The sequence below is a fragment of the Arvicanthis niloticus genome, chromosome 9, assembly GCF_011762505.2.
Source record: "Arvicanthis niloticus isolate mArvNil1 chromosome 9, mArvNil1.pat.X, whole genome shotgun sequence".
Classification (NCBI taxonomy): Eukaryota; Metazoa; Chordata; class Mammalia; order Rodentia; family Muridae; genus Arvicanthis; species Arvicanthis niloticus.
In genome coordinates, this window is record NC_047666.1 from 30,335,580 (window position 1) to 30,360,777 (window position 25,198).

The window sequence follows — 25,198 nt, forward strand, 5'->3', positions numbered from 1 at the left end:
CTCCCCCAGAAACACTCACGGACGGGATTTACTGCAATAACATGAGGTTTATTGATGATAAGATGAAAACCAATATACTTGGGTTCTCCTGCATGCAGGCAAGAATAACCCCAAATTAAAGCTTAGGGCAGCTTATATACCATTTTTACAGAATTTATGAGGGCAGTTATACAATTACCTCTTAAACAATATCCACAAAGGCTAAATTTTAAACAGCCATTCCCAGGCCCAGTTTCCATTCCCAGACCTGGTTTCCTAAGTAACTCAAATTTGCATCTTACCTTTTACAACAAAGAAGGTCAGCTAAAGTGGCTTCTGTTTACCCAGGTTTTACTGTGTTAAGGGCCCATCTCTCTAATAAACTCCTATCTTGGGTCTTTCTTCCTGGAATGTTTGTTTGAGTCTTTAAAATGTGCTTCTCCGGGGATATGTCCCTGGAAGGAGTTAATGTTTGAGTTTAAAACCGAAATAGGAGCTTCTTTTTAATCTTAAGTTTCTACAGTCCCAAAGACTAGGTCTAGGTCCGCCTCCGCCTTGTGTGTAGATTACAGCTCTTCCAGGTCTCTGCTGTTCCCCCTGAAGGCTGGTCTCAGGCCTTACACACTCTAGGGTCAGATCAGCTCCCATACCACTTGGCCTTCTTAGCCCTGTGGAGCTTCAGCCGGGCTGCAGATAGCAAGGCTTCATCTTATCTATTGTCTCTTGGCTTCTCTCCCTCCATAGAAGCTGACATTTTTCAACTCGACACTCAACACCTCAGGACTGGTGGCCCAGGGAGAAGCTTTGCCCATCCCAGGAGCCCATCGTCCAGGCATGGTCACCAAAGCGGGACTCATCCTCTTCGGGAATGATGATAGAATGGTAAAGTAACAGCACACTGCTGTGAGTCACCAGCCTGCATCATAGGTTCAAGGTCACCCACACTGCTGTCCTTGGGCTCAGGCCCCACAGGAAGATCCCAGGCTGCCCTTGAAGAGACAGAAAGAACCAAGGGTCAAGGGAAAAGCTGCCACCTGAGCACAGGCTGTGTGTGGTGGGGCTGCATTTTCTCTGACAGGCTAGACACCCTGTGTGACAGAAATCCTTTCAGTTGCCCTGGTCTAGGACTTAAGGGCGTCAAAGCCATGCCCTTAAACCCCTGGGCCTCAGTTTCCATCTCTCTGAATAGGGATGGCATGGAGACTTAGGACAGGCAGCTGATAGTTTTGACTGGACTTTGCACGTCAGAATAGCAGCTGAATTGAATAGAGTGTACTTAGGCACCAGCCACTATTTTAAAACAATGAACAGGCATTCCATTTCATTCTCCAGATGACCCTATAAGATAATTATAGATATTGTTTGCATATATCAGAGGAGCCAACTGCAATGAAAAGACTTAAAACGTTTGCCCAACGGTGCCAAAGCTAGTCAGTGCAGACTTGGGCTTCAGACCCTAAATTCTGGCTCTGAGGCAGCTGTGGCCCTGGGACTCCAGTCCAGGAATTTTCTCACAGGTCTGAGGAGAAGCGCATCTCCAACACTTTGCAACCTCAACTGTGTGAGTGTGTCTAGGGTGGAGTGTGGAGAGTTGCGCTGACCGACGAGGCTCTCTCTTGTATTCTCATGCTGTATTCTGAGAGGCCAAGGCTGTCTCACAGCTGCCCTTTAACAGTGGGTGGGCATTTAGATGTGCATAAAGCATATGTGTGCAGGTTGATGCTATCTCTCTGTTGTCGAGGTCCTTAGAAGAGGCATCTGAGAGGGGAATTCTCCCACAAGTGATTATTCAGGAGAATTCTGGGGAAAAAAGTATCCCATGAGGCTGTGAGGGCAGAGCAAAGTCATGAGGTAAGGACTGGGTGTGTCTGATCCAGATGTCTCTGAGAATCCATTGACTTTGCCTCTGCCCTGAACATGTGCACACGGGTCAGCATCTGCTGTTCTCATCCTTGGAATAGTATGGAGTCCTAGGCCTCTCTGGTCACAGGTGCTTTCCCATCAGGTGCATCGAGGAGGGAACTGTACAGTAGGCTGTCAGAGGCCAGTTCCTTGCAGCAGCTGGAGGCTGGTGTTAGCATTTGGGAGGGGTAGGTTCCCCAGGATCCTGATAAGTCTAGCTAGCCTTCTGCTGGCTGAAAGTTCTAGAATATCTTCAAAGGCAACTGCATTGGCACTATAGACACCATGGTCAGCCCTGGTTGAGACTCTGGAATATTCTTATCTCTACCTCAGATTTACCGGATTTTGTAATGTATTGTATGAGTTACTTGAACCCTGTTTGTTTATAATTGTCTAGTAAATGTTAGAAGGTTGGGCAGAGGAGAGACATGATTTTGGATGAGCTGGCTTGTCCTCATTGATAAGGGTGACATTGCACACTTTGCACAAGCTCCACAGAGCTGGAGCCAGGCTCTACCTGGAGTACTGCCCAGGAGGATGCAGGCCAGGCTTACTGGACTCTCCTTGTGTCTTTTCCTCTCTCCACTTGCATTTCAGATGGTCATTTGTCCTCCAGATGTTGCCATGGGCTTCTCAGTTGACTTTCATAGTAGTTCTGCAAGCATTTTTTTTCTGATGAGAAACTGTCCTTTTAGTAGAAATAACATCATTATTCAACAAAAGAAAGCACTTGGCTTGTGGCACTCAGTGGTAAGGGCCTGCTTGACATGAGGGAGCCCCTAGGTCTCTCTCTCCCTCTCCCTCTCCCTCTCCCTCCCTCTCCCTCTCCCTCTCCCTCTCCCTCTCCCTCTCCCTCTCCTCTCTCTCTCATACACAGACACACACACACTCTCTCTCTCTCTCTCTCACACACACACACACAAACATATACACGCAAACATGTGCACACACATGCACTGCACATACAGAGTCTAGAAAGCAAGCAGCAAGCACAGTGTGGCAGGTGATGGACAATTAGAATAAAGGGCAGACATACATTGTATGGTTTCTTTCATATGCCTAGGACAGTGTGTCTTAGTTCTGAACACCCCGTCATCTCCTGTGGCTCCTGCTGGCCCTTGGCTATGAGGGCCGGAGGGAAAGTGCAAATTCCCTGCTCAGCTGCCCACCCTGCCCTGGTCCTACTGACGTTCTCCCTTTTGCAGCTGCTGGTGAAGAACATCCAGCTGGAAGATGGCAAGATGATACCAGCCTCCCAATTCTTCAAGGGGTCTGCTAGCAGTGCCCTGGAGCTGACAGAGGCAGAGATGGCCATGGCAGAGGCCGTGAGGGTAAGACGCACCTTCAGTGGTACCACCCAGTAGGGCAGATTGTACACTGCACATGTGTTTTCTGAGTTCACATTTTCTGGAGTTGGGAATATGCACTGGCCTTAGAGCCAGCATTGCCACTGTCCCGTGTTGGCACTTTCTGATATCCCTGTTCCCTTCTTCCTTTATACCTGGGCCCTTGGGATTTGGCTTTTCTAGAGACTCACTCCAAACAGTTAACAAGTGGAATTTAGCTTTGGGATAGTTAAAGGAAGGAGGTGGGGGCTTCACCCCATCACTTGTGATGAGTGTGTGTATGGAACTGGCCCAGAGAGGGTACTCACACAGTAACACCCAAGTAGTGAACAGCACAAGCTTCAGAGACAGGCCCCCTTCCAGCTCCTTACCTACATGGTCTGTCATTCCCACTCCACCCCTTCTGGGTGAGCACACCAGAGGGGGAGGGAGGCAAGAACAACCTCAGGCAGCAAGTAAGTGCAACAAGAGACTTCTCTCTAGGACACAGACTTCAGAGAACAACTTGCTTTTATGGGGGATGGGGGTGGGTAAAGGCTTTTTAACCCTTTAGGGAGGAGTAGGTTGTATAGGGTGTGTATACAGTATTGGTCAGGGCCAGGGCGCTGGGGATGCCCCATTTGCATAAGGAGGAATTGCAGGTGACTTTAGCCTGGCTTCAACAATGAGACTTCCTCTGGTGTGGACAAAGATGGGGAATGCATGATTATATGTGCCTGGGACAGGCAGGCCCGAGTCAGGGGAGGGAGAGTCCAACTTCCCACTGCTCTCAAACATGACTCCACCCCCTCCTGCTCCGGACTGGCTCTCCCCAACAATGGTTTACAGGCAGCTTCCTTCTCTGGTTATCTAGCCTGAAGCTGGGTCAGCAGCCACCTCCCAGGATCTGTTCCCGGCCCCTCCCACTCTGTCTCCCTGGCCTCAGAGTCATGTTTGGTACGGAGCCTTGTTGAGCAGATGACACTGAAGGGTTTCAGCTTAGTCATCCATCCAGTCAGCAGCTCCAGGACAGCTGCTCCTCTGCCTGTGATGGCTCCAATCCAGATAAACCCATCTGAGAGGCAAGCCTCGTGAGTCAAATCTTCACTGAGTGCACAGGCCTTGGCAGCATCATGCACAGTAGTGTGTTGGTGTGACCATGAGGCTGCCCTGGGGCTGCAGCTTACCCTACTCCAGGCATCAGGAGCGGATCCCACCATAGGAGCGGCCTGGAAAAATCTCCAAGTGCAGAAGCCCACCTGGGCTTTATAGCACATGAAGAATCCATATGTGTCCCTTACTTAACAAGTATTACCCTCATACCATGTGAAGAAGAGAGTGGCAAGTCCTCACAAGCAAAGGGACTTGGAGACACTTGCAGAGAGCTCCTCCTGATTGCCAGGCAGAGTGGGAGTGGCAGGGGAGTCTGCTGTCCATGTAGAGCTCCCAGGGGTGCAGACAATAAGACAGCTTTGAAGACATTCTGTACAGAACAGGGCCTGCAAGACAAGGCCTCAGAGATTGGGTCAGCATTGAAGGGAAGCTGAGAGCTGGCTTCAGAAAAAAGATCTAGATAAACCTTAGCGCAGAGGACTGTAAGTGTAAGAATACTGCAGGTGCAGGGACAGCACAGGTACAGGGACAGTACAGGTTCAGGGACACCAAAGTACAGGGACAGCCTTGTTTGAAGAGGTCACCTCTGCCATGATCCAGGAACAAAAGAGGGAGCTGAATGGAGGTGTGTCACAGCCGGGACCAGTGTTATAACACTGAAGAGTAAGACTCTACAAGAGACAGTCATGAGGTGCCATGTGGTCCATGATAGCAGAGAGCTAGCATCTTCCCTAGGAATGCTGGGCTCTTTAAATGTCTGGAAGGGAAGGGGGAAAGGAGGAAGGAAGAAAGAAGGGAGAGGAGGAGGGAGGGAGCAGCTCCACTTTTGCTCCCTCCCTCCTCCTCCCCCAAACAAAGACATTTTCAGAATATTCCTGGAGCTGCTGTGCCTATGGCCCTGCCTCTGAGCCTGCTCGGGGTCACTGGACCAGCTGGACCGACAGGCTCTGCACCAGAGAGACTTGCTTACAATGGCTGCTGTGGATGCCTGTGCAACAGAGTGGATGTTCTGATTGGGTAGTTCAGTCTGGCATCTGTAAGGAACAGCCATCCCACCACAACCACTGGTTGGCCTACTTCACATGGGAGTGCTGGCTGCCACTGCCGGGCTAGTGGTCCTGGGCTCCTTTCACTTGCCCAGTAGGTCAGCAGCTCGTTCTGCTATGCTTCAGGGGGCCTGGGTCAGAGGAGTGCTAGCCAGTCAGTATCTCAGAGCACATGAGTCCATGAGGTCCTCACTGTGTCTGGTCTTCATCATCATAAGCATTCCATTGCCATGTGAGTCCTGTGCTGGGAACACTGGAACCCTGCCGGCCGCACCAAGGCCAGGAGTGAGCCTTTCTGATACCCAGCCATCACTGCCTTCACTGAACTGGGAGACAAATCACATGGCAGGAGACCAGCAGCCTCATGTCACAGTGGCCAGAGCTGTAGCCCACTCTGGTCCTTAGAAACAGTGTCTTGAAGACCTCAGAGCTGGAGCCCTCAGACAGCACCCTACTTCACCTCTGTCACTCATGGCCTTTGTCTTCCAGAGCTCTTGGATGCGAATCCTACCCAATGTCCCAGAGGTAGAAGATTCTACAGATTTCTTCAAGTCGGGAGCTGCATCGGTAGATGTTGTAAGGTGAGTTCAGGGGCGAGGGAATCCCTTCCAAGCATCTACTATGGCCCCATTGAAGCCACCATTGGTTGTATTTGTGTATCACTTATGAGGCGATCAGAAAGGGCTCTCCAGCAGATATAGAAGCTAAGCGTAAATATCAACCCCCAAGCTGGCCTCTCACCCCAGAAGAGCTGCTGAGGCCCAGCTGTCACTGCTGACCCTTGGCTGATGTTAGCTGCTGCACATCAGGGAGCTGGGCTCACATGTAGTGATAAACACCTTGACCAGAAGCAGTGTGGGTGGGAAAGGTCTTATTTGGCTTACAGGTCATATTCCATCACTGAAGGAAGCCTAAGCAGGAACTCAAGGCAGGAACTGGGAGGCAGGAACGGAATGAAGCAGAGGCTACATGGGGCCACTGCTTTCCATGGTTTGCTCAGCTTGCTCTCCATCACCACTCAGGACTACCTGCCCAGCGACAGCACTTCCCACAGTGGGCTGGGCATCGGTTTTTAAACAAGAAAACACCACCCAGACTTGCCTCCAGGCCAATCTGATAGAGGAATTTTCTCAGTTGAGGTTCAACTTCCCAGAGTTTTGGCTGGTTTGCTGTTGCTGTGACAAAACACCATGACCAAGGCAACTTACAGAAGGGAGGTTTCCTTTAGGCTTCCGTGCCAGAGGGATGATAGTCCTCGGTGGCTGAACAGAGGAGAGGCACAGTGACAGTAACAGTGGAGAGAGAACTCACATCTCAAACCATAAACAGGAAGCAGGGAAGGCTAGAGTCTTTTGAAACCTCAAAGCCTGTCCCCAGTGACATACCTCCTTCAACAAGGACACACGTCCTAGCGCCCCCCCCCCAAATAACTCCACCAACTGAGGACCAAGTATTCAAATGTGAGAGACTGTTGGGGATGCATCTCATTCAAACCACTACCAAATGTAGCTTGTGTCATCAAACTGACACAGACAAACACAAAAACTAGCCAATGACCCAGGATGCTGAAGAGGGAGCCCTAGTCCTAAAGGAGACCCCACCCCACCCCATCCCCACCTCACCCCACCCCATCCCCACCTCAACCCACCCCACCCCTGCCCCATCCCCGCCCATCCCCACCCCACCCCACCACCAGCTGCATCCCTGGCCCAGGCCTTCTCTTTTTGTTTGTTTGTTGGTTGGTTTTTGTTTTTCGAGACAGGGTTTCTCTGTGTAGACCTGGCTGTCCTGGAACTCACTCTATAGACCAGGCTGGCCTTGAACTCAGAAATCCACCTGCCTCTGCCTCCCAAGTGCTGGGATTAAAGGCGTGTGCCACCGCTGCCCGGCTTAGGCCTCAGCTTTTTAAACACTCTCCTAAGTGTGTTCACCTGGCTCCTTGTTGCTCGCGGTCCTGTAATGGCATTGAGCACTTCACTGGGTTCGTATCTGCCTCATGCTACTGCTCTGGTAAAATATCCCCCTGGGCTTAGCCCATTTCTAACTGGGTTTTGTTTTCTGAGGTTTGGGTTCTCTAAAGATCCTGAACCCAAGCCCTTTATCATATACTTGATTTGGACACACTTCCTCCCAATCTGTGTCCTTTGAAGGTTATTATTAACCTATTAGTTATTGCTGTCGTTGTGTCCTCTTATACAGTCACAACAAAACTTGAGAGAGCTGTTCTAGTCTATTACTGTTTTTGTTTTAAAAATGACAAAATTGAAGGTGTAAATGAATCAGCCATTTGTTCAACATCACTAGTTAGTAGTACCTGGTTAGTACCTGGTTAGTACCCGATAGAGTTTGAAACCAAGACCTTCTGCATCCGCAGCCTGTCGCAGTAAACATTATTTGGGGGTTTCAGCCCCACCTTTGATCATTCAACTCCCAAATAAAAGACACAAAGCCTTTAGATTTATAATAATCTTTAAAGCATCAGAGCTGGGCAGATATCAACCCTCTATGCTATTTATCTACTTCCCTGTCAATAACCCCGAGATAAAACTTGCCCGATTGGACGATTCCTGCCCCCAACAGGCCAGCTCTCATGGCCATGAGCTCATTATCTACGTACCCCATGGTGACTCTCCCCCCCACTCCCCTTTCCTCTCTCTGCCTCTGCCTCCAACCCTAAGCCTGAAAACTAACAGAAACCCTGCCTACCTCTCTTCTGCCCAGCTACTGGCTATAGGCATCTTTATTCAACCAATAGTTTAAAATTAGGGCACAAGGTTTTTACAACAAAAGCTGCTATCTGTGAGAATTCGCTCACCTTGAGGCAACTAGGCCTTGGGATACAGAATTTAGCATTACATTACATAGCAACAGACCAAGCCTCACCAACAGCCCCCCCGGGGGGGGCACCCCAGGCCCAGGCTCATGAGCCCCACTGGGTGATTATGCTGACCACCTCCTCTTACACAGGGTGCACGGGGCCTACTGAGCCTCTGCCAGGCTTTCCGTCCTTCTCTCCCCGCAGGCTGGTGGAGGAAGTGAAGGAGCTGTGTGAGGGGCTGGAGTTAGAAAATGAGGACGTTTACATGGCCACCACCTTTAGGGACTTCATCCAGCTCCTAGTGAGGAAGCTGAGAGGGGAGGACGACGAGAGCGAGTGTGTCATTAACTACGTGAGTGCTGCCCTGGGCCTGTGACACCACCAGGCACCCGAGCCCCAGGAAGCCAGGAGCCTGGCCCTCACCCTCCAGTCTCACCAGCCCCTGATAACATTTCCTGCAGAAGATACTGCTGCCCAGTGCACAGAGTGTGGGAAAGTCCTATGTTTCAAAGCTCTAGGGAGGAGAGGCTTCTGTTCCCAGTGAGGACGGCAGTCCACCCTGTGTGCTCAGCTTGTGCAAGGGGAGGTGCCGTGGTGACTGTAAATCCATTTTTGAGAAAGTTCCTGAACAGTTTTCCTCAGGGCAGCTGGCCAGTGTATCATCCCCAGAGGAGGGGCTTCTGGGTACTTTGTTCGTCTCATGTTTTGGAACAAAAGCTAGGGGAGTACAGGTGGCCAGGATGGATTCCAGGTCACCCGTAGGATAGTGGACAAATAGCCAGTGAACAGACTTCAGGACGGGCTGGTGTTTCTGGAACTCCTGGGTTCAGCGTGAAGAAGTCCATGTAGGAGGGGTAGGCAACATGTCTGAGAGTACAAGGACCTTGCCACCCATAGCAAGCTACCACCAAGAATCCCCCCACCTAGCCCTGTGTCTCCTGAACATCTGGCAGACTTGGAACTCCAGCCCTGGCCCTCTGCCTGAGCCTGTGTACCTTGACCCTCCTCACCACACAGGGCCATACTGTCTAGGCCGTTCCTGGAACCCCAACCTTTGTGTGGCTGCACATCCCTCTGTGTGTCTCTGGGCATGTACTTGTCACAGATGCCTGTGTGTGAGGGGCCCACTGTAACTGAGTCTTCCTTCCTAGGTGGAAAAGACAGTGAAGAAGCTGACTCTCCAAATGCCCTACCAGCTCTTCATAGGCGGCGAGTTCGTGGATGCTGAGGGCGCTAAGACCTACAATACCATCAACCCAACGGATGGAAGTGTGAGCAGGCTGCAGCCCCCTTCTTTCCACCCACCTCCAACCTACCTTCTAGGAACAGTGGTCAGGGGCCTGTGCCTGGATGTTTGTGTGTCTTTTTTGCAGACATGCAAGGGTTTCATCCTAGGCCACAGGAGTGGAGCAAGTGGAGGGGGGTGGGAGGGCAGGAAGGCACTGAGGAACCAAAATCTACTTTATACAATAAGGCTGCTTAAGATCCATTGCTCCCCTCTACACTGTGGCTGACTCCCTTGTATGGAGGCCACCATCGGCAAGTCTTCCTCAAACGGAAGTCTGTATGTGGCAAACATTCTTGACCATGAATCTCTCATGTCATGCTTAATGCATATGATCACATGGCAGATCACACATGAGGGTTTCCAAGAAAGGCCCAGCATGGAGATGACCTTCCATCTGTGGGTACCCACTCAGTCCACAGAAAATAGAAAAACTTAAAATGGGTCATCTGCGGGGTAGATGACAAAGTGAAGCCCAAGGGACTGGCAGGATAGGAGGTGCCCTCGGGATGACAACCTTGCAAGTGTGACATGGTTAGAGCTGCCTGCCAGGTCCCAGGGGCCTTGGGTGGGAAGGGCAAGGCTGTCCATGGTACTTTACAAGGAGATGCTGGTCTCCCTTCTCTGCCCGGCCCCTGGGGTTCCCACAGGACTTATCAGGCCAGGGATGGGACTGGGACATGGATACAGCCTTTCTGCCTCAGCTCACTGAGTCTGTGGATCTCAGCTACCATTGCGAACAGCATTAGACTGTCCGAGTTTCTCACTTGTGGAGCTGGGCAATCAGTCCCTCATGCTCCATGAGAATGTGAGAGATGTGCAGGGACCTCAAGGCCCCGCCCTCCTTTGCTGTCTGATTTTCCTCCCTGTCCACCAGTGGCAGAACTTTCCCTCCATGCCTGCCTCTGAGTGGCCTCAGGATAAGCCAGCGAGCCAGGGAAGGCTGTCATGGCTCTGTCCTTTCCACAGGTCATCTGCCAGGTGTCCCTGGCTCAGGTGAGTGATGTCGACAAGGCAGTGGCGGCAGCGAAGGAGGCCTTTGAGAACGGACTGTGGGGAAAGATAAACGCACGTGACCGGGGCCGGCTCCTGTACAGGTGAGAACTAGGAATCACCTGTGGCCCTCACCAACTTCAGCTAGGAGCAGGGGCAGGGTGGGACCCCTATAGAGGACGCTATACCTGGGGTCCCCACAGTGGGAAATAGCCTGGGCACTGCAGCATAAGGCTTAGAAAAGGTCTTGCAGAAAGTTTGGAGGAGCAGGTGGGGTGTCCACAGCTAGCTGTGACCTTACAGGAAAGGTGCTGAGGTCAGTGAGACTGCTCCAGAGGGGCCACAGGCTGAAGTGCCTGAGAGTCATGGCTCAGATGTCAGCCAGCAGGGACTCTGGGCTTCTTGATCAAAGGACAACAAAGGGCAGGTGTGCCTGGTCCTGCTTGTCACTGCTCAGCCTGGCTGCTGGCCATGGAAATCTCCAAGTTTTTCCTCTTTCAGGATTTTTAAAAACTGCTATAATTATAGTGTATGGTCTGTGGTGTGTGTGTGTGTGTGTGTGTGTGTGTGTGTGTGTGTTATGAACTGTGTGTATATGTGTGGTGTATGTGTACATATTGTGTATGTGGGAGTGACATTTGTGGTGTATGTGTGATGTGTATGTGGGAGTGTGTATGTGATGTGAGGTATGTGTGTCGGGGGTGTATCTGTATGTTTGTGACATGTGTGGTATGTTTGTGGTATGTGTGGTGGTATTGTGTGTTCTCTGTGTGTGTGTGTGGCGTTTGGTGTGTGTATGGGTGTGTGGGGTATGTGTAGTGTGGTATGTGTATGTACTCTGTGTATGGTGTATGTGTGCATTCGCACACATGTGTGGGGTATCTATAGTGTGGGGTGTGTCTGCACGTGCGCACACATGTGTGGGATATGTGTAGTGTGGGGGGGGGTGCATACATATACACGCACGTGTGTGTATACACACTCATATACCACACTGTGCACATGGACATTAGAGGCCAGCTTTCCTGAGTTGGTCCTCTCCTCCCATTGTGGGTTCCAGGTCTCATGCTCAGGTTGTCAGGCTTGCGTGTGGCAAGGGCTTTTAGCCATTGAGCCTCTTGCTAGACCACATCTTCCTGGTCATAATATGTTTTAGTAAAAAGAAGGGGCCTCTCCCTGCAGTGCGAGCTAACAGTCTTGGATCTCTGGTTGCCTGAGTTTGTGACTGAAGGTCGCAGCTCTAAAGGAGCCTGGATGAAGGCCTGCGCCTCTAGAGCCTGGGCCACGCTGTGGCGGACACAACAGTCCCCCTCGCTGCTACAAAATGTGTCTCTCCTTTCCAAAAGTGGCAAGAACAGTCGAGCTAACGAGCGCTCATGGCTGGGACATGCAGGTCCAGATCGCCCCAAATAGCACGTTCCAACACGGGAGCAGTTCCGTACATTTTTATAAAATGTTGTGCATGTATACATATTTTGTGCATGTGTGTTAGTGTATGTGCTTATTCATGTGTGTGCCATGTGCATGGGTGGAAATTAGAGCACAACCTGAACTGTTAGTCCCTGTCTTCCACCTTGTTTGGCACAGGGTCTCTTGTTATTTCGTAGCTACAGGAGCCAGACTAGCTGGCCCTTGAGCTTCCGGGAACTCCCCTGTTTCTCCGCCCACCTCACCAGAGGCATGCTGGGAGCTTGCCGGCTGTGGATTCTGGGGATCCAGACTCACGCCCTCACACTTGCATGGCAAGGACTTTAAGCCCGAAGCCCTTCATAAGGTCTTACAGCCACACAACAGAAAGCCATAAATCAAGGCAGTTTTAAAAATGCAGAATAGCCTCAGACACATGGCTCAGCTGTTTAGAGCACAGCTGCTCTTGCAGAGAACTCCAGTTCGGTTCCCAGCACCCACGTGGCAGCTCACAACCCCTGCAGCTCCAGTTCCACGTGCTCTGATTCCCTCTTTTGTCCTCTGAGTCCTCTGAGGGCACTGCACATAACACGGCCCACATACAGACCAGCAGACAAACATACAACAAAAATAAGTAACTAAGTCTTAAATTAAAAAACAAGCTCACAGCAGCTTCTACGTGCATCAGCTGGGGGCGGGGCACAGCAAAGTGGGGGAATCTCTGCTGTAAGTCTCAGATGCTCACTGAGTACATCTCCAGCTTGGTGGTTGATGGGAGCTAGTGGTCTGATAAATTCAGATATTTCAAAAAGTTCCACCTGAGAGTCATAGGGTTATTAGTCAGAGATAGAGGTGGGCAGTGAATGGCTTGGAATCTGCATCATTCCAACCCTCCACAATCATGCCTTTTAATCAGTCAGTCTGCCTCGGAAGATCTTGCACGGACACCCCAGTCCCCAACTTCAGCTCACACTCTGAACTAGGGAGTGATATTTCCAGAAGCAGGAGGTAACAGGCAGATGAGCTGAACAGACTCAGGAAACCAGTAAAGTCTGCTTGGCTTTTTTCTCAGTGTCCCAGAGGACCCTCAGCACTATGGAGCTCAGTTTGATGCAGGCCTACCAGAGTTTGTCTGGTGACTGGCAGGGAAGTGTGGCCCTGCAGTATGAATGGTGGTTTTGTCTGAAGCCAGATAGTCCAGGTGGTGCAGCAATGGGGAACCAGAGGGAGCTCTTTGCTGCATGCAAAATAGTACAGACTGAGGAGTTGGACAGATAAGGCTGAGGAGGTCAGCCATGCACTGCCTGCTGAGGTGTCCAGACTCCCTGAAGACGCCATAGAGTTTAGGAAAAGAGTCAGCCATTGACCCATGGTTCCCAGAGTTGGTAAGGGTCTCAGCTATGACACACCAGACTCCCTTGGGCCTTCAACGGAAAGCATATTCCATAAGATGATCTGCTGCCACCTAGTGATCACAGTTATAATAACCCCAGCTAGCTCACCATAACAGTGCCAGGCCTAAGACTGACTCTGTGGAAAACACATCTCCAAGGGTCACTGCTGTGTGTGCCTGTGATGGTTGTGCTCATCTCAGGTCAGCTCATCCGTCCTGGGGTGGGCAGCACAGTCTTTATGAAGAGGTAGCCATACAGTGTCCCCATGGTGCCCCTGCCAAAGGTCCCAAGGTCAGAGTCCTGGGTCACTTGAGTAACAGGCAAGACCAGCAAGAAGGGGTGGGAAGCTGGAGCCCTGAAATGAACTTAGTATGGGACCAGAGGGCAACCCATGCACACATAGATGGTGTCTGTGTCCTCAGTGATGAGGGGAACGATGGGGGTGGCTTGGAGGTTGCCAGTGACTTGGTCAGGAGGAGCTGGAGCCTGTGCAGAGAAGGGCAGGGTGGGAACTGACCAGACAGCTTCAGTCAGACATCAGAACTTAGACCCAGGTCCCTCTGCAAGACTGAAGCCTGCTCCCTTAGCTGCAGACCCTTCTGTCAGTGAAGGGACACCGTTATTAACTCCAGGCTGCTCACAGTGGCCATCAGAAGCAAAGCAGGGTAGCCAGATGCTGATGAGAGCAGATTCACAATCACCTGAAAAGCACCTCCCCCTGGAGCCACCTCTCGACCTCCAGACTTCAGCCTCAGGAACATGGCTCCTGGGCTGAGCTGGCCATCGGATTGGATGTACTTTCTCTTTTTTTGGAGCTATCCAAAGCCAGGAAGAGCACCCGAGGGCAGAGGCCTCTCTGCTATCAGCCATAGGCAGGTGAACACCTCTTCAGGATAACTTTATGAGGACATTATGAAGTTGTCAATCCATGGGTCATCCAGGAAGGAATGAAGAGGAAAGGAGGGGAAGAGGTGTGTCATTCTCACACCCATCTTACAGATGAGAACAGTGAGGCCTGCATGTCTTAGTGACAGTTCTGGTCATGAAGGGCAGAGTCCCCGACTCCATTAGGAATGGCATTGAAAGAGCAGGCAAGACAGTGCCAGGCCTAAGCCACTTTCCTGCCTCTCTCTTGCTGTTGGCTAGGTTGGCAGATCTCATGGAACAGCACCAGGAAGAGCTAGCCACCATTGAGGCCCTGGATGCAGGCGCCGTCTACACCCTGGCCCTCAAGACACATGTGGGCATGTCCATCCAGACCTTCCGATACTTCGCTGGCTGGTGTGATAAGATCCAGGTGGGGTGTGGGCTCCCATCTCCCATGTGTGCAAGCGGGCTCCCGGGGAGGAGACTCGAAGGGTGGTGCCCTGCCAGGCATGTTGCCCAACAGCTACCGCAGTGTTGGGTTAAAACATTGGCAAATCAAGGTTCTGCAGGTGGGAGTCCAGCAGGCCTCCCTGTGCCAGGGTCTCACAAGGGTGCCAGTCAGCTTTCTGTTGCGGTAAGAAACACCTAGAGAATCAACTTGTAGGATGAATGGGTATAGTTTGGCTCATAGTTTGGATGGTACAACTTGTTGACTCCACTGTTCTTTAGTCTGTGGACGCACATTACAAGAGTGAGTGACCGAGCAAGCCTGCTCACGTCACCGAGGTGAGCCTTACATACGAGGAGACAAGTTTGGGTAGCTCCTTGAAGCACACCCCCAAGACCTAACCTCCACCACCCTCCTCTTAAGAACTCCCCTACCTCTCAGCAATGCCCTTCTAGGTAACAAGCCATTAGCATGTAGGGCTTTGAGGGACACTCAAAACCCAACTATGACAAATGCTTTTGATGGATGGGCTTTACTTTAAGGCTCTGAGGTGGTCCTGTTGCCAGGACCATTCAGATGTTGCTGAAGTCCAGTTCTGGTGGTTCCAGGGCGTGTGTCTGTGTTGGCTACAGTTGAGGGCCTCTCTCCACAGCCCTCACAAGGCCTCCAGTAGCCAGTGACAATGTCATCTGTGAGCTTTGGGTCTCTGCCTCTGTCATATAATTGTGGAATGTGGTCCTAGGGGTTCCCATGGTGCCTCTAGGCCTTTGCATGGTCCTTCCCACCGCCTAAGGTCCCCTGTGAGAAGATAGATCCCTTGCCTTGGGATCAAGCACTCAATTTTGGAAGGTTCCCCAGGGAGAAGAAGACTCATGGCTCCTCTCCATCCAACTAGGGGCTGAGAACTATGGAGCAGTGATGGCCACGTGAGAGGAGGGCTGCCATCCCACCTTCTCCTTCCTTGTGACTTCTCTGGAGCCATCTCTTCCTGGGCCCCCTCAGCACTAATGGCTGTAGAAGCAGCATGGCCTCCTCCAGGGGCCTCCTTATCTTTTCTTTGCCCAGATATCAGAGCAAGAGGCTTTATCCCTGACAGGACTAGCCTCCTGTCCAAGGGCTGTACCTGAAATGGAACTGTGGCTTTGCTCCCGCTGTTTATCCAACCTGATCCCTCTGAACTCCTGCCATGTCCCTGTCTAGTGTAAGCTGGCTGCGTTGGCCTCCTACCCAGCTCATCATGTGACAATCAGGACCTAAACAAGACCCTGTTTCTCCTGGGTCTCCTACAGGGACTGGCTGACCAAGGATGGGAACACCTCCACCCTACCCTAGTGACACTGCTATGTTTCTTCCAGGGTGCCACCATCCCCATCAACCAGGCTAGACCCAACCGCAACCTGACCTTGACCAAGAAGGAACCTGTTGGGTGAGTGACAAGCCACAGGTATGCTGGCGTGTTCTGGGTACCACATGCCAGCCTGCAGCTTGTAACATCCTCTGCATATATCCATGGATGGCAGTTCACATCTAAAGTACCTGCTCTGTCTAGCTGTGGTCACCGTGTCATTATTTAAAGGCACAGTAACTGTCAGTCAGAGCCATGACAGTAACCATGGGTGGGTGGGGAGCTACATCCAAAATGATTGCAAAGCAACTGTGTCCATACAAATGAGTTGGTGTTAGCAGAAGAGTGAGCCAGCAGAATGTACCTATAATTAAAAGGCCAGGTGGTTTGGCCTCCACCATCAGAGGCTCCATAGCCAGATGGCCACCTGCAAGCTGGGGTTACAGCCACTCAGTCTAAGAAGCTAGAAGGCTCAAAACAAGAATAACACATGGCACAGCCCATTCCAAGGCTGAAGGCCTGGACTCTCCCTGGAGAGGTGCTGGGGTGACTCTGGGTTCCAAGGCTGAAGAATCTGGAGTCTGATGTCATGGGTGGTCCTACTGAAGAACCGAGTGTGACGCATGTGAGCAGCTCTGCGTTCTGGTGATTGCGCCATCCAGGCCTCCAGCCTAGTGGATGCTGCCACCCACATTCAAGGAGTGGCCTCCCTACTCAGTCCCCAAAGTTAGAGCCAAGGTTAACCATGATGACGGTGCAGGGCAGAGCTCAGTGGAGGAAATGCAAAGGCAGGCTGCAGGGCGAACCTGGTCACCTCATCTCACCCACAGAGAGCCTCAGGGCACAGCGGAAAAGAGAAAGCATTCCGGGATAGGTGTCTTGGCCATAAGCATTTGGAGTCCTGTGTCACAGACATGGCAAGCCCCTCACAAGTGTATGGGGGACTTAGGAGCTTGCATACAGCCTGTACGTGGCTCTATAGAAGCAGGTGCCACCCAAAACACTTAAAGTGCCATGGTCTTAACACACTCTCCTGAAGCCCCTAAATGGGAGGGAGGAAAGGGAGGGAAGGAGGGAGGGAGGGAGAGAGGGAGGGAGAGAGGGAAGAAAGGACAGAAGGAGGAACAAAAGGAGAGAGGCAGGGAGGGAGAAAGGGAGGGAAGGAAGGAGGGAGAGATTGAGGGAGAGAGGGAGGAAAGGAGAGAGGAAGGGGGAGGGAGAGAGGGAGGGAGGGAGGGGAAAGAGAGAGAAGGTGGGAGAGAGGGAGGAAAGGAGAGAGGGAGGGACAAGAGGAGAGAGGAAAGGAAGGAGAAAGGGAGGGAAGGAGGGAAGGAGGGAAGGAGGGAGGGAGGGAGGGAGGGAGGGAGGGAGGGAGGGAGGGAGGGAGGGAGGACTCAGACACTATAGAACAGCTGGTATCATGGGTAAACCAAAGGCAAGAGGCCTCCTACCAAGCGTGGCCACTAAGAATTACCATGACCTGCATGGCTTAGGGATTGACCTAACTGGGGTAACAGGGAACGAAGAAACATGCATACAGATATGCTGGGATTGGGTGAGCCTTGTGCTTTGATAGAGACATGCCAATGGCAAACCAGAAACTCAGTGTACTTATTTTATGTATCTGAATCTAGGAGGTGGGTTCATTATATACAGTTGAATAAGGGGGCAGGCTTAGCTAATCTCAGTAGGGGGTGGAGTCTCTGTAGGGGATCAGCCTCTGGCTGTTAATATCCTAGAAGAGGAAGCTGTAGTTGACATTTGTGCATGCACTGTCAACATCTACACACAAATAAGGGGGAGGCTTTGCTGTTCCCGTGGCTCTGAGGCACATGGCCGCTTGGCCCCGTTGCTTCAGGCCTGTGGCTGCACCGCAGCACAGCAGAAGCACATGGCACAGGAGGCTGCTCACCTCCTGGCAGCCAGGAACCCTTCAGCACATGGGGACATGTGTGATCCAAGTTTGCATGGCATGCTGGTGGCTGCTGACAGCCCTTGGCATTTCTTACAGAACTGTCATCCTGACCTCGGTCTTCACGGCCATGTCGCATTCCCTAGAGGTGTGGGTTTGGAGCGGGGACATAATTCACCCTACAGCAAGGGGATTCTTCTGATGTTTTCCTTCTTTGGATCTCCTGGTGTGGAGGCCTGGGGAGGTCAGTCATCCCGGGGTCATCATAGAGGGTCTAGGTGGGTACCTCTACTCTCTGCTACCCACCTAGACCCTCTATTATGCTGGGTGTATGTTGGACAGAGGGGTGCAGCCTCCTAACCCCCCAGTGTGATCTCCCACTCCCAGGGTGATGCACAGGCTCGCAATTGGCCCTCTTCCATGCAGGGACTGGCTGATACTCACCATCCCTCCCTCGAGATACCTCACAGCCATCCTGTCCACTGGCCTCTCTGCTTGTGCTTTCTCAATACCCAAGCTCAACTAAAAAACCTTTCTAGTCCCCTGGTAGTGACAAAGAGAGGCAGAGCCACACAGGATTAGGCTTTGGCCTGCATAGATGCTGCCCACCCACCCCTGGGTCTCTACTACCACTGGTCAGAGTGTGAGGCTCACACACAGAGCCAAGATGTTCCCAAGGATGGCTGACCTCCCCAGGCCTCCACACAAGTGTCTACTCACTGTACCCACCCTTACTTCTCTGCCTTCCTAGACAGCTCCCCTCAGACACAATCTCCATCCCAGCCAGCCTGCACCTCAGCATCGGAGGCATGGGCTACCTCAACAGGACCATTGCCTTTCCTGGAAAGCCTGGCTTTGACAGTGGCAGCCAGTCCTGGGTGAGGGGCTGGAGTTGGCACATCCACTCTGGGTAGTCTGTCTGAGAAGAGACAAAGGCCCTCTGCTTTTGTTGCAGGGTCTGTGGCATTGTCATCCCCTGGAACTATCCCTTAATGATGCTGTCCTGGAAGACCGCAGCCTGCCTGGCTGCCGGGAACACCGTGGTGATCAAGCCTGCCCAGGTGAGTGCACACTCTCACCAGGCTGTGTGATGGGGAGCTTACTGTCAGGAGGCAAAGGTCCCTTCGCCCACACCACACACTGAGGAGCTGGCCCTCAAAGGCCAGCTTACCATGATAGAGACACAGGAGGAGGATGGGAGCTAGCTGGCTAAGAAGACTGTCTAGCTACCAGCAACGGAGACCTGGAGATTGTGTTGGCATATGCCACCACTAAGGGGGCAGAGGACAGGGTTTCTACTGCCATTCTAGATCCACACCCTGGATCTTGTTTTCTGTCCCTTGCCTGTCCCATGCTCAGGGCAGGCCAGTGGTGTCAGTGAACTTGGTGCCTTGTCTCTTATCTGATTTCAGATACCAGAAGTCCTAGAACAGTGGCTCTCAACCTGTGAGTCACTACCCCTTTAATGGTTGAGCAACCCTTTCACAGGGGTCTCGTATCAGATATCCTGTGTATCAGATATTTACATTATGATTCATAACAGTAGCAAAATTATAGTTGTGAAGTAGCAATGAAAGTAATTTTATGGTTTGGCATCACCAAAACATGAGGAACTGAATTAAAGGGCCGCCACCATTATGAAGGTGGAGAACCACTGCCCTAGGAGGAGGTAGTTTGGGTAACAAGATTTAGGGACCTTCCAGCCCTCAGCAAGGAGGTGGAGATGGCAAGACAGTAGAGGCGGGGTCTCAGGGGCCACAGGTGACCTCCCAGGGGAGGAACTGGACACAGGATACCATCTTTAGAGTGGCAGGCACCCAGGAGACGCTGTCTCTCTGGGATCTTTGAAGCATGTTAGTCTGGAGGGCAGCAACCCCAAAGCCCATGAGGATTCCAGACTGTGCCAGAGCCACGCTCCTTCGGCATCTTAACACCTTTTTTCTTTCTTTCTTTCTTTCTATTCCTCAAACTAAATACAGAAATAGCACAACAATCAAACAGTTAAAATTTCCATTTGTATTTTATTTCTGGGAATGCCTTTTCATAGTGATTTGTTTAAGAAGATTGCGATTGGTTTCTGATAAATAAACTTGTTTTCTAAAAATGAAACACCAGAGCAAAAAAAAAAAAAAAAAAAAAAAAAAAAAAAAAAAAAAAGACTGAGAGGTGGAGTAGCAGTTAGGAAGTTTGCTGCTATTCCAGCACCCACCTTGGGCCACTACAGTTCCAGATACACACACACACACACACACACACACACACACACCGACTTGAGCAAGCTCCCACCTGGCTCTTTCTATTTCCTCTTTCCTTTTGTTTTTTAATTTTATTTTTTAGAGGGTCTCCTTTCCCCAAGACAGGCTCCTACTTGCTAATTGGTAGAGAAAGATCTTTAGCTCCTCTTTCTGGCTGCTGAATGCTGGGATTCCAGGCATGGGCCAGCACACTGTTTATTCTGTACTAAGGATGGAGCCGAAAGTTACAGGCACCCTAGGCCGGGGTTTCCCTAATACTAAACACACACACACACACACACACGCACACGCACACGCACACACACATGCACACGCACACAGGCCAGATCCCCAGAACTGCCTTAACTTGTTTTTCTTCCCAAGTTAATTATGATTATTTATTATTTTATTATTATATTTATTTATATTATTTTTGTTTACTTTAGGTTTTTTTTGAGACAGGATCCTCCTGGCTGTCCCTGAAGTCACTAACACATTGAAAAATATTATCAGTTTGCATGCAGCAGCTTATTTAAGCTTGACAAAAAATCCTCTGAGGTGGACCTTGATTTCCTGCCATGTGGGTGCTTCTGGAGGGTCATGGTCATCGTTCTGGCCCAGGTCATCCTTGTTCAGAACACTTGGTCCTAACAAGGACTACTAAGGCCCCAGAATCACAGCCAAGGCACTATGGGGCATGAAATGACCTAACCTTGACTGCAAGAAACCATTGACCCAGCAGTTTATAGGAGCTGGGGGGGGGGGGGTGGGAACTGGAAGGGCTAGAGAGTGGCCTTCCTTTGATTTCCAGAAATGGAGCAATACCCAGAGTTACACATAGACATGAATAGCTGATCACCAGAGCCCTTGTGCTCAGTACAGTTCCATCAGAGGCCTCTTCTATAGGCTGACACCCACAGTTTTTTGAGCTGAAGCTGGTCTCCTGCTGAGGGGCTACTGAGGGTCACCTGGTTGTGGGAGCTGAGCCATTGTGGATGGGCCTGCTAGCCAGCCCCATTGGCCACTGCTGCTTCAGTGCTAAGTTCAGACACACTGAGAAGATATGAGCATGGGGTGGAAAGGGATCCAGGGCTGGCTGAGGAGCGCCAGTAGGAGAGTTCAACACACTTGGGGCTTACAAGACCTAATTCTTCCTGAGAGATATCGGGGATGCTAGCTGTGTGGGCAATGCCTATGGTTGGCCATGGACATGACCTCCCTATGGTCTTCCTGCTGCCCCAGGCACCACTGCCCCTTCCTGCTTCAGAAAGCAAAGAGAGAAGGCTATGAGGGAGGTCTGGCTATGCTCTGCATCCAAATCCTCCACACTCAGCCTGCTGCTCTGATCTCCATTCAGGTGACCCCACTCACAGCCCTGAAGTTTGCAGAGCTGACATTGAAGGCTGGCATTCCTAAGGGTGTGGTCAACATCCTCCCAGGATCTGGTAAGGACTGGGGTGAGGAAAGGGTGGGGCTCAGATCATCCAGTTACATAGATGGTCCGAGCCGTGTGGGAAAGGCAGTGCCCATGACCAGCCTATGTGGAGGAGGCCACATCCTGGGGAGACACAGAGCCTTGAAGGGTCATGGCATTCAGATAACTCCTCAGATGCTTTCTGTTTTGTGTATGAGTGTTTACCTGCATGTATGTTATTCAATACGTGTGTGCAGTGCCTGTAGAGGCCCAGAGAGTGTTGAATCCCTTATAGCTGGAGTTACAGATGATTGTAACCTACCATGGAGGTAGTAGGAGTCAAAGCGAGGTCTTCTGAAGAACAGCAAGTATTCTTAATTGCTGAACTCTCTCTCTGGGCTTGTTCTTTGCTTTTTAGTAGATGGCTTAATCCATTTATATTTAATGTTGTTTTGCTATAGTTGGATTTGTCATTTTACCTTTTACTTTCTGTCTTCTGTCAATCTCTCTTTTAGTGCTTTATTGAATGGTATCATATTTTAATTTTTTAATACAGAATCTTGCTATATTGCTAAAGATGGTCTCAAACTCCTGGACTCAAGTGATCCTCCTACCTTAGTCTCTTGAATACTCGAACTATAGGATTGAGCCATTTTACCTGTCTGACAGTTTAGCTTTTTAGTAATGATTTTTTGCCATGTGTATATATGTATATATACATACATACATATATATATTCATATAAGTACATACACACATATGTGTATGTGTTAAACTTTTTCTTTGAGACTTTTCTTAAATTAAGACTTGTGGTTTGTTGTGGTTTTTGTTGTTTTTTTTTGTTTGTTTGTTTGCTTGTTTGGGTGGGTTTTTTTGGCTTTGAGACAAGGTCTCACTATGTAGTCTCAGCAGGCTTGGAACTCACTGGTTGGCCAGCTCTCTATGCCATGGTGTGGTTTTTACTCTTCTTAGCATCTTCTCTAGGACTTATCACGTACTCCTTTGTTTGTGAAAATCTACTTTACACTGACCCTGAGCAAACAGAAATGTTGCTTTATGTAGCTAGGGACCTCCTTTTGTGCTGTTACCTTTTGTGTATTATCAATGCAATTATTTGGCAACTAGTGTAGCTACTGGTGTTACCTTGTATCATTTTGTGTCTGCTGATGAAGCTGGAAGGCGGGTTATCTTTTGTGGTTCTTATCTGTCCCCTCCTTCCTCGTCTCATAGTGGATCTCAGTCTCTGTCTGCCATCCTCTTTCTCTGGTTTGCTCCTCCCCTCTGTTATTGGTGTCCACGCTGTTACCTTTCTACCTGTTTTAGGGACAGCAAAGAAACTGTACAGATGCCATATATGGTTGCTTTTAAAATCTCTTAAAAGATGAAAGAGAAATGAAGTGTGTGTCACATTGCTTGAGTAGCCATATTTTTGGTTCTTGACCCCTCCCCCTTCATGGATACTGATTCTGGATCACTTGCTTTCCTCTCTGAGGGCTTCCTTCAGTATTTCTTCTACTTGACACAAATCTCTCAGTTATCTGTGGGATGATGTCCTTATTTTCCTTCATTTTTTGAAGACCTAGATGGCTTTGCTAAGTGTGAAACTGCTTTTTGCTGTATTTTCAGCATGTTGTCCCGAGTGCTTTCCCATATTGTCTCATGTGCTGATGTCTCATGTCCCTATGTCACCCCACATACCTTCCTGTGTCACGCCATATACCTTTACTGTCACATCATGTGTCTTCTGGCCTCTGGTTGCTGATGAGACATCAGCTGTTGGTCTGATTGGCGTCCTGTGTATCTGACAGGTCATTCCTCACTCACTGTTTTCCTCTGCATTTTTGTCAGTGTGTGAATTTCATTGTGTCCATTATTATTAGAAACTCTTCCAGCTTCTTAGATTTTTTGGCCATCTTCAGCACGGTTGTTTGCACCTTTCTTTTTCCTCTCAGTACTCCTATGACGTGTGTGTTGCTACAACTAACAATGCTCTGCTTGCCCCAGAGGCTCTGGCCAATTTTTCAACCCTTTTGCCCTCTGTTCACTGGTTTTTCAATCTTCTGTCAACTTCTATCTGACATGGAACTCTTGCTTTAATATCTCCTGCTGGATTTCCTCCTGTGCTTTGCTCTCTTGACTGCCAGCCCTTCCTTTGTGAAGCACCTCAATTGCTTCCTTTTTTTTTTTTTTAAAGATTTATTTATTTTACACATGTGAGTACACTGTAGCTATCTATAGATACACCAGAAGAGGGCATCAGATCCTATTACAGATGGTTGTGAGCCACCATGTGGTTGTTGGGAATTGAACTCAGGACCTCTGGAAGAGCAGTCAGTGCTCTTAACCGCTGAGCCATCTCTCCAGCCCCCTCAGTTTTTCTTAACTTGCCCTTTTCTTTCTTTCTCTCTTTTTCTTTTCTTTCTTTTTTTCTAAAAGTGAGCATTTTAAGCAATATTTTTTTTTAGCAACTTTGAGTATTGTTTCCCCTCCCTTTTCAAAGCTTGTTTTTGTCTTTGCTTGCTTGTTTAGTGGCTTCATTAGATACTTTCAGTGAAGTCTCTTTCCCCAAAGTCTATAGCTTTATTATCATTTCTCTGAGGGTTGAGCTGCAGCCTGGTAGCCACAGCCATCCACCAGGACAGCAGTCTCAGCAAGGTTCACTTGACTGGATTTCTCTGGCTGCTGTTAATCCTTCTGCCTCTAACAATGTCCCTTAGATGTTTAGCCCAGCTGTTTAGCTCATCATCATCATCATCATCATATATGTATATGTACACATATGTGTGTTTGTACATATATGTATTATATATGATCATCTCATATATATACATACATACATATATTTTTATATATGGATATGGGTTTTTCTGCATGTATGTTGGTATACCTTGTGTATACTTGGTACCCAGGGAGGCCAGAGGAGGGCATCAGACCCACTGAACCTGGAGTTACAGATGGTTGTGCGCCACTCTGTGGATGCTGGGACTCAAACCTGGGTCAGCCAGTGTTGTTAACCACTGATCGTCTCTCTAGCTCCTGCTCATGATTTTTTGACAGTACTCCTTGACATTCTACAACTTCAAGCCCTTTGAATGAGTAATGCTTTTAAAGATTTATTACTTTATATTATGTGTGGACGGGTATATGCACATGAGTGAAGGTGCCCACGGAGGCCAGCAGCTTAGTATTCCCCTGAAGCTGAAGTTACAGGCCATTGTGAGATACCAGGATGGATGCTGGGAATCAAACCTAGGTCCTCTGAGAACCAGTGGACCCTTCAGTGCTGTCCCCTGCTGAGCCATGTCTCCAGCCTGTGAAGGGATAATTTTTAATGCCAGCATTGAAGTTTGAAGGGTTTCTCCTCATCCTCTTCTTAGACATCGTATGACCCATGGGTTATCTTTTTACCTCCTGGAACCTCCTGCTCCTTCTAAGGTGCTTACCCTCAAATCTCTGCTCCTGAGTGCCCTGAAGGTTGAGTGTTTCTTGCTGGTTTCTCTTGAGGGTGTTGATGTTCTCTGTTCTTATGGACAGCTTTCCTGCTGGTAAAAGTCTCTCCTGTGAGGACATGGGGCAGGTAGACAATACCCTAGAGTGCTCCTTTACAAAGGGCTTAGTAAAGAAGAGATCCCGATGCCTCAGTCGTATTTGCCAAGTGGATGACCCTGCCAGTGAAATGCTGTGTCCTTCTGCCACCTGAGCTCCAGGAGTTGCCC

At 49.9% G+C, this 25,198-nt stretch overlaps 1 protein-coding gene across 3 annotated transcripts in view; it reads left to right on the forward strand.

Moving 5' to 3' along the window:
• Positions 1–25,198, forward strand: part of Aldh1l1 (aldehyde dehydrogenase 1 family member L1) — a 49,484-nt gene that overhangs the window by 12,277 nt on the left and 12,009 nt on the right. For all 3 annotated transcript variants that reach the window (XM_034512249.2, XM_034512250.2, XM_076940103.1), the window contains exons 7-16: positions 724–861; positions 3,087–3,212; positions 5,855–5,946; positions 8,388–8,535; positions 9,335–9,454; positions 10,438–10,565; positions 14,409–14,559; positions 15,933–16,003; positions 18,790–18,895; positions 21,426–21,513. In XM_034512249.2, coding sequence (XP_034368140.1) covers positions 724–861; positions 3,087–3,212; positions 5,855–5,946; positions 8,388–8,535; positions 9,335–9,454; positions 10,438–10,565; positions 14,409–14,559; positions 15,933–16,003; positions 18,790–18,895; positions 21,426–21,513 — 1,168 coding nt within the window. The remainder of the gene's footprint in view (positions 1–723; positions 862–3,086; positions 3,213–5,854; positions 5,947–8,387; positions 8,536–9,334; positions 9,455–10,437; positions 10,566–14,408; positions 14,560–15,932; positions 16,004–18,789; positions 18,896–21,425; positions 21,514–25,198) is intronic.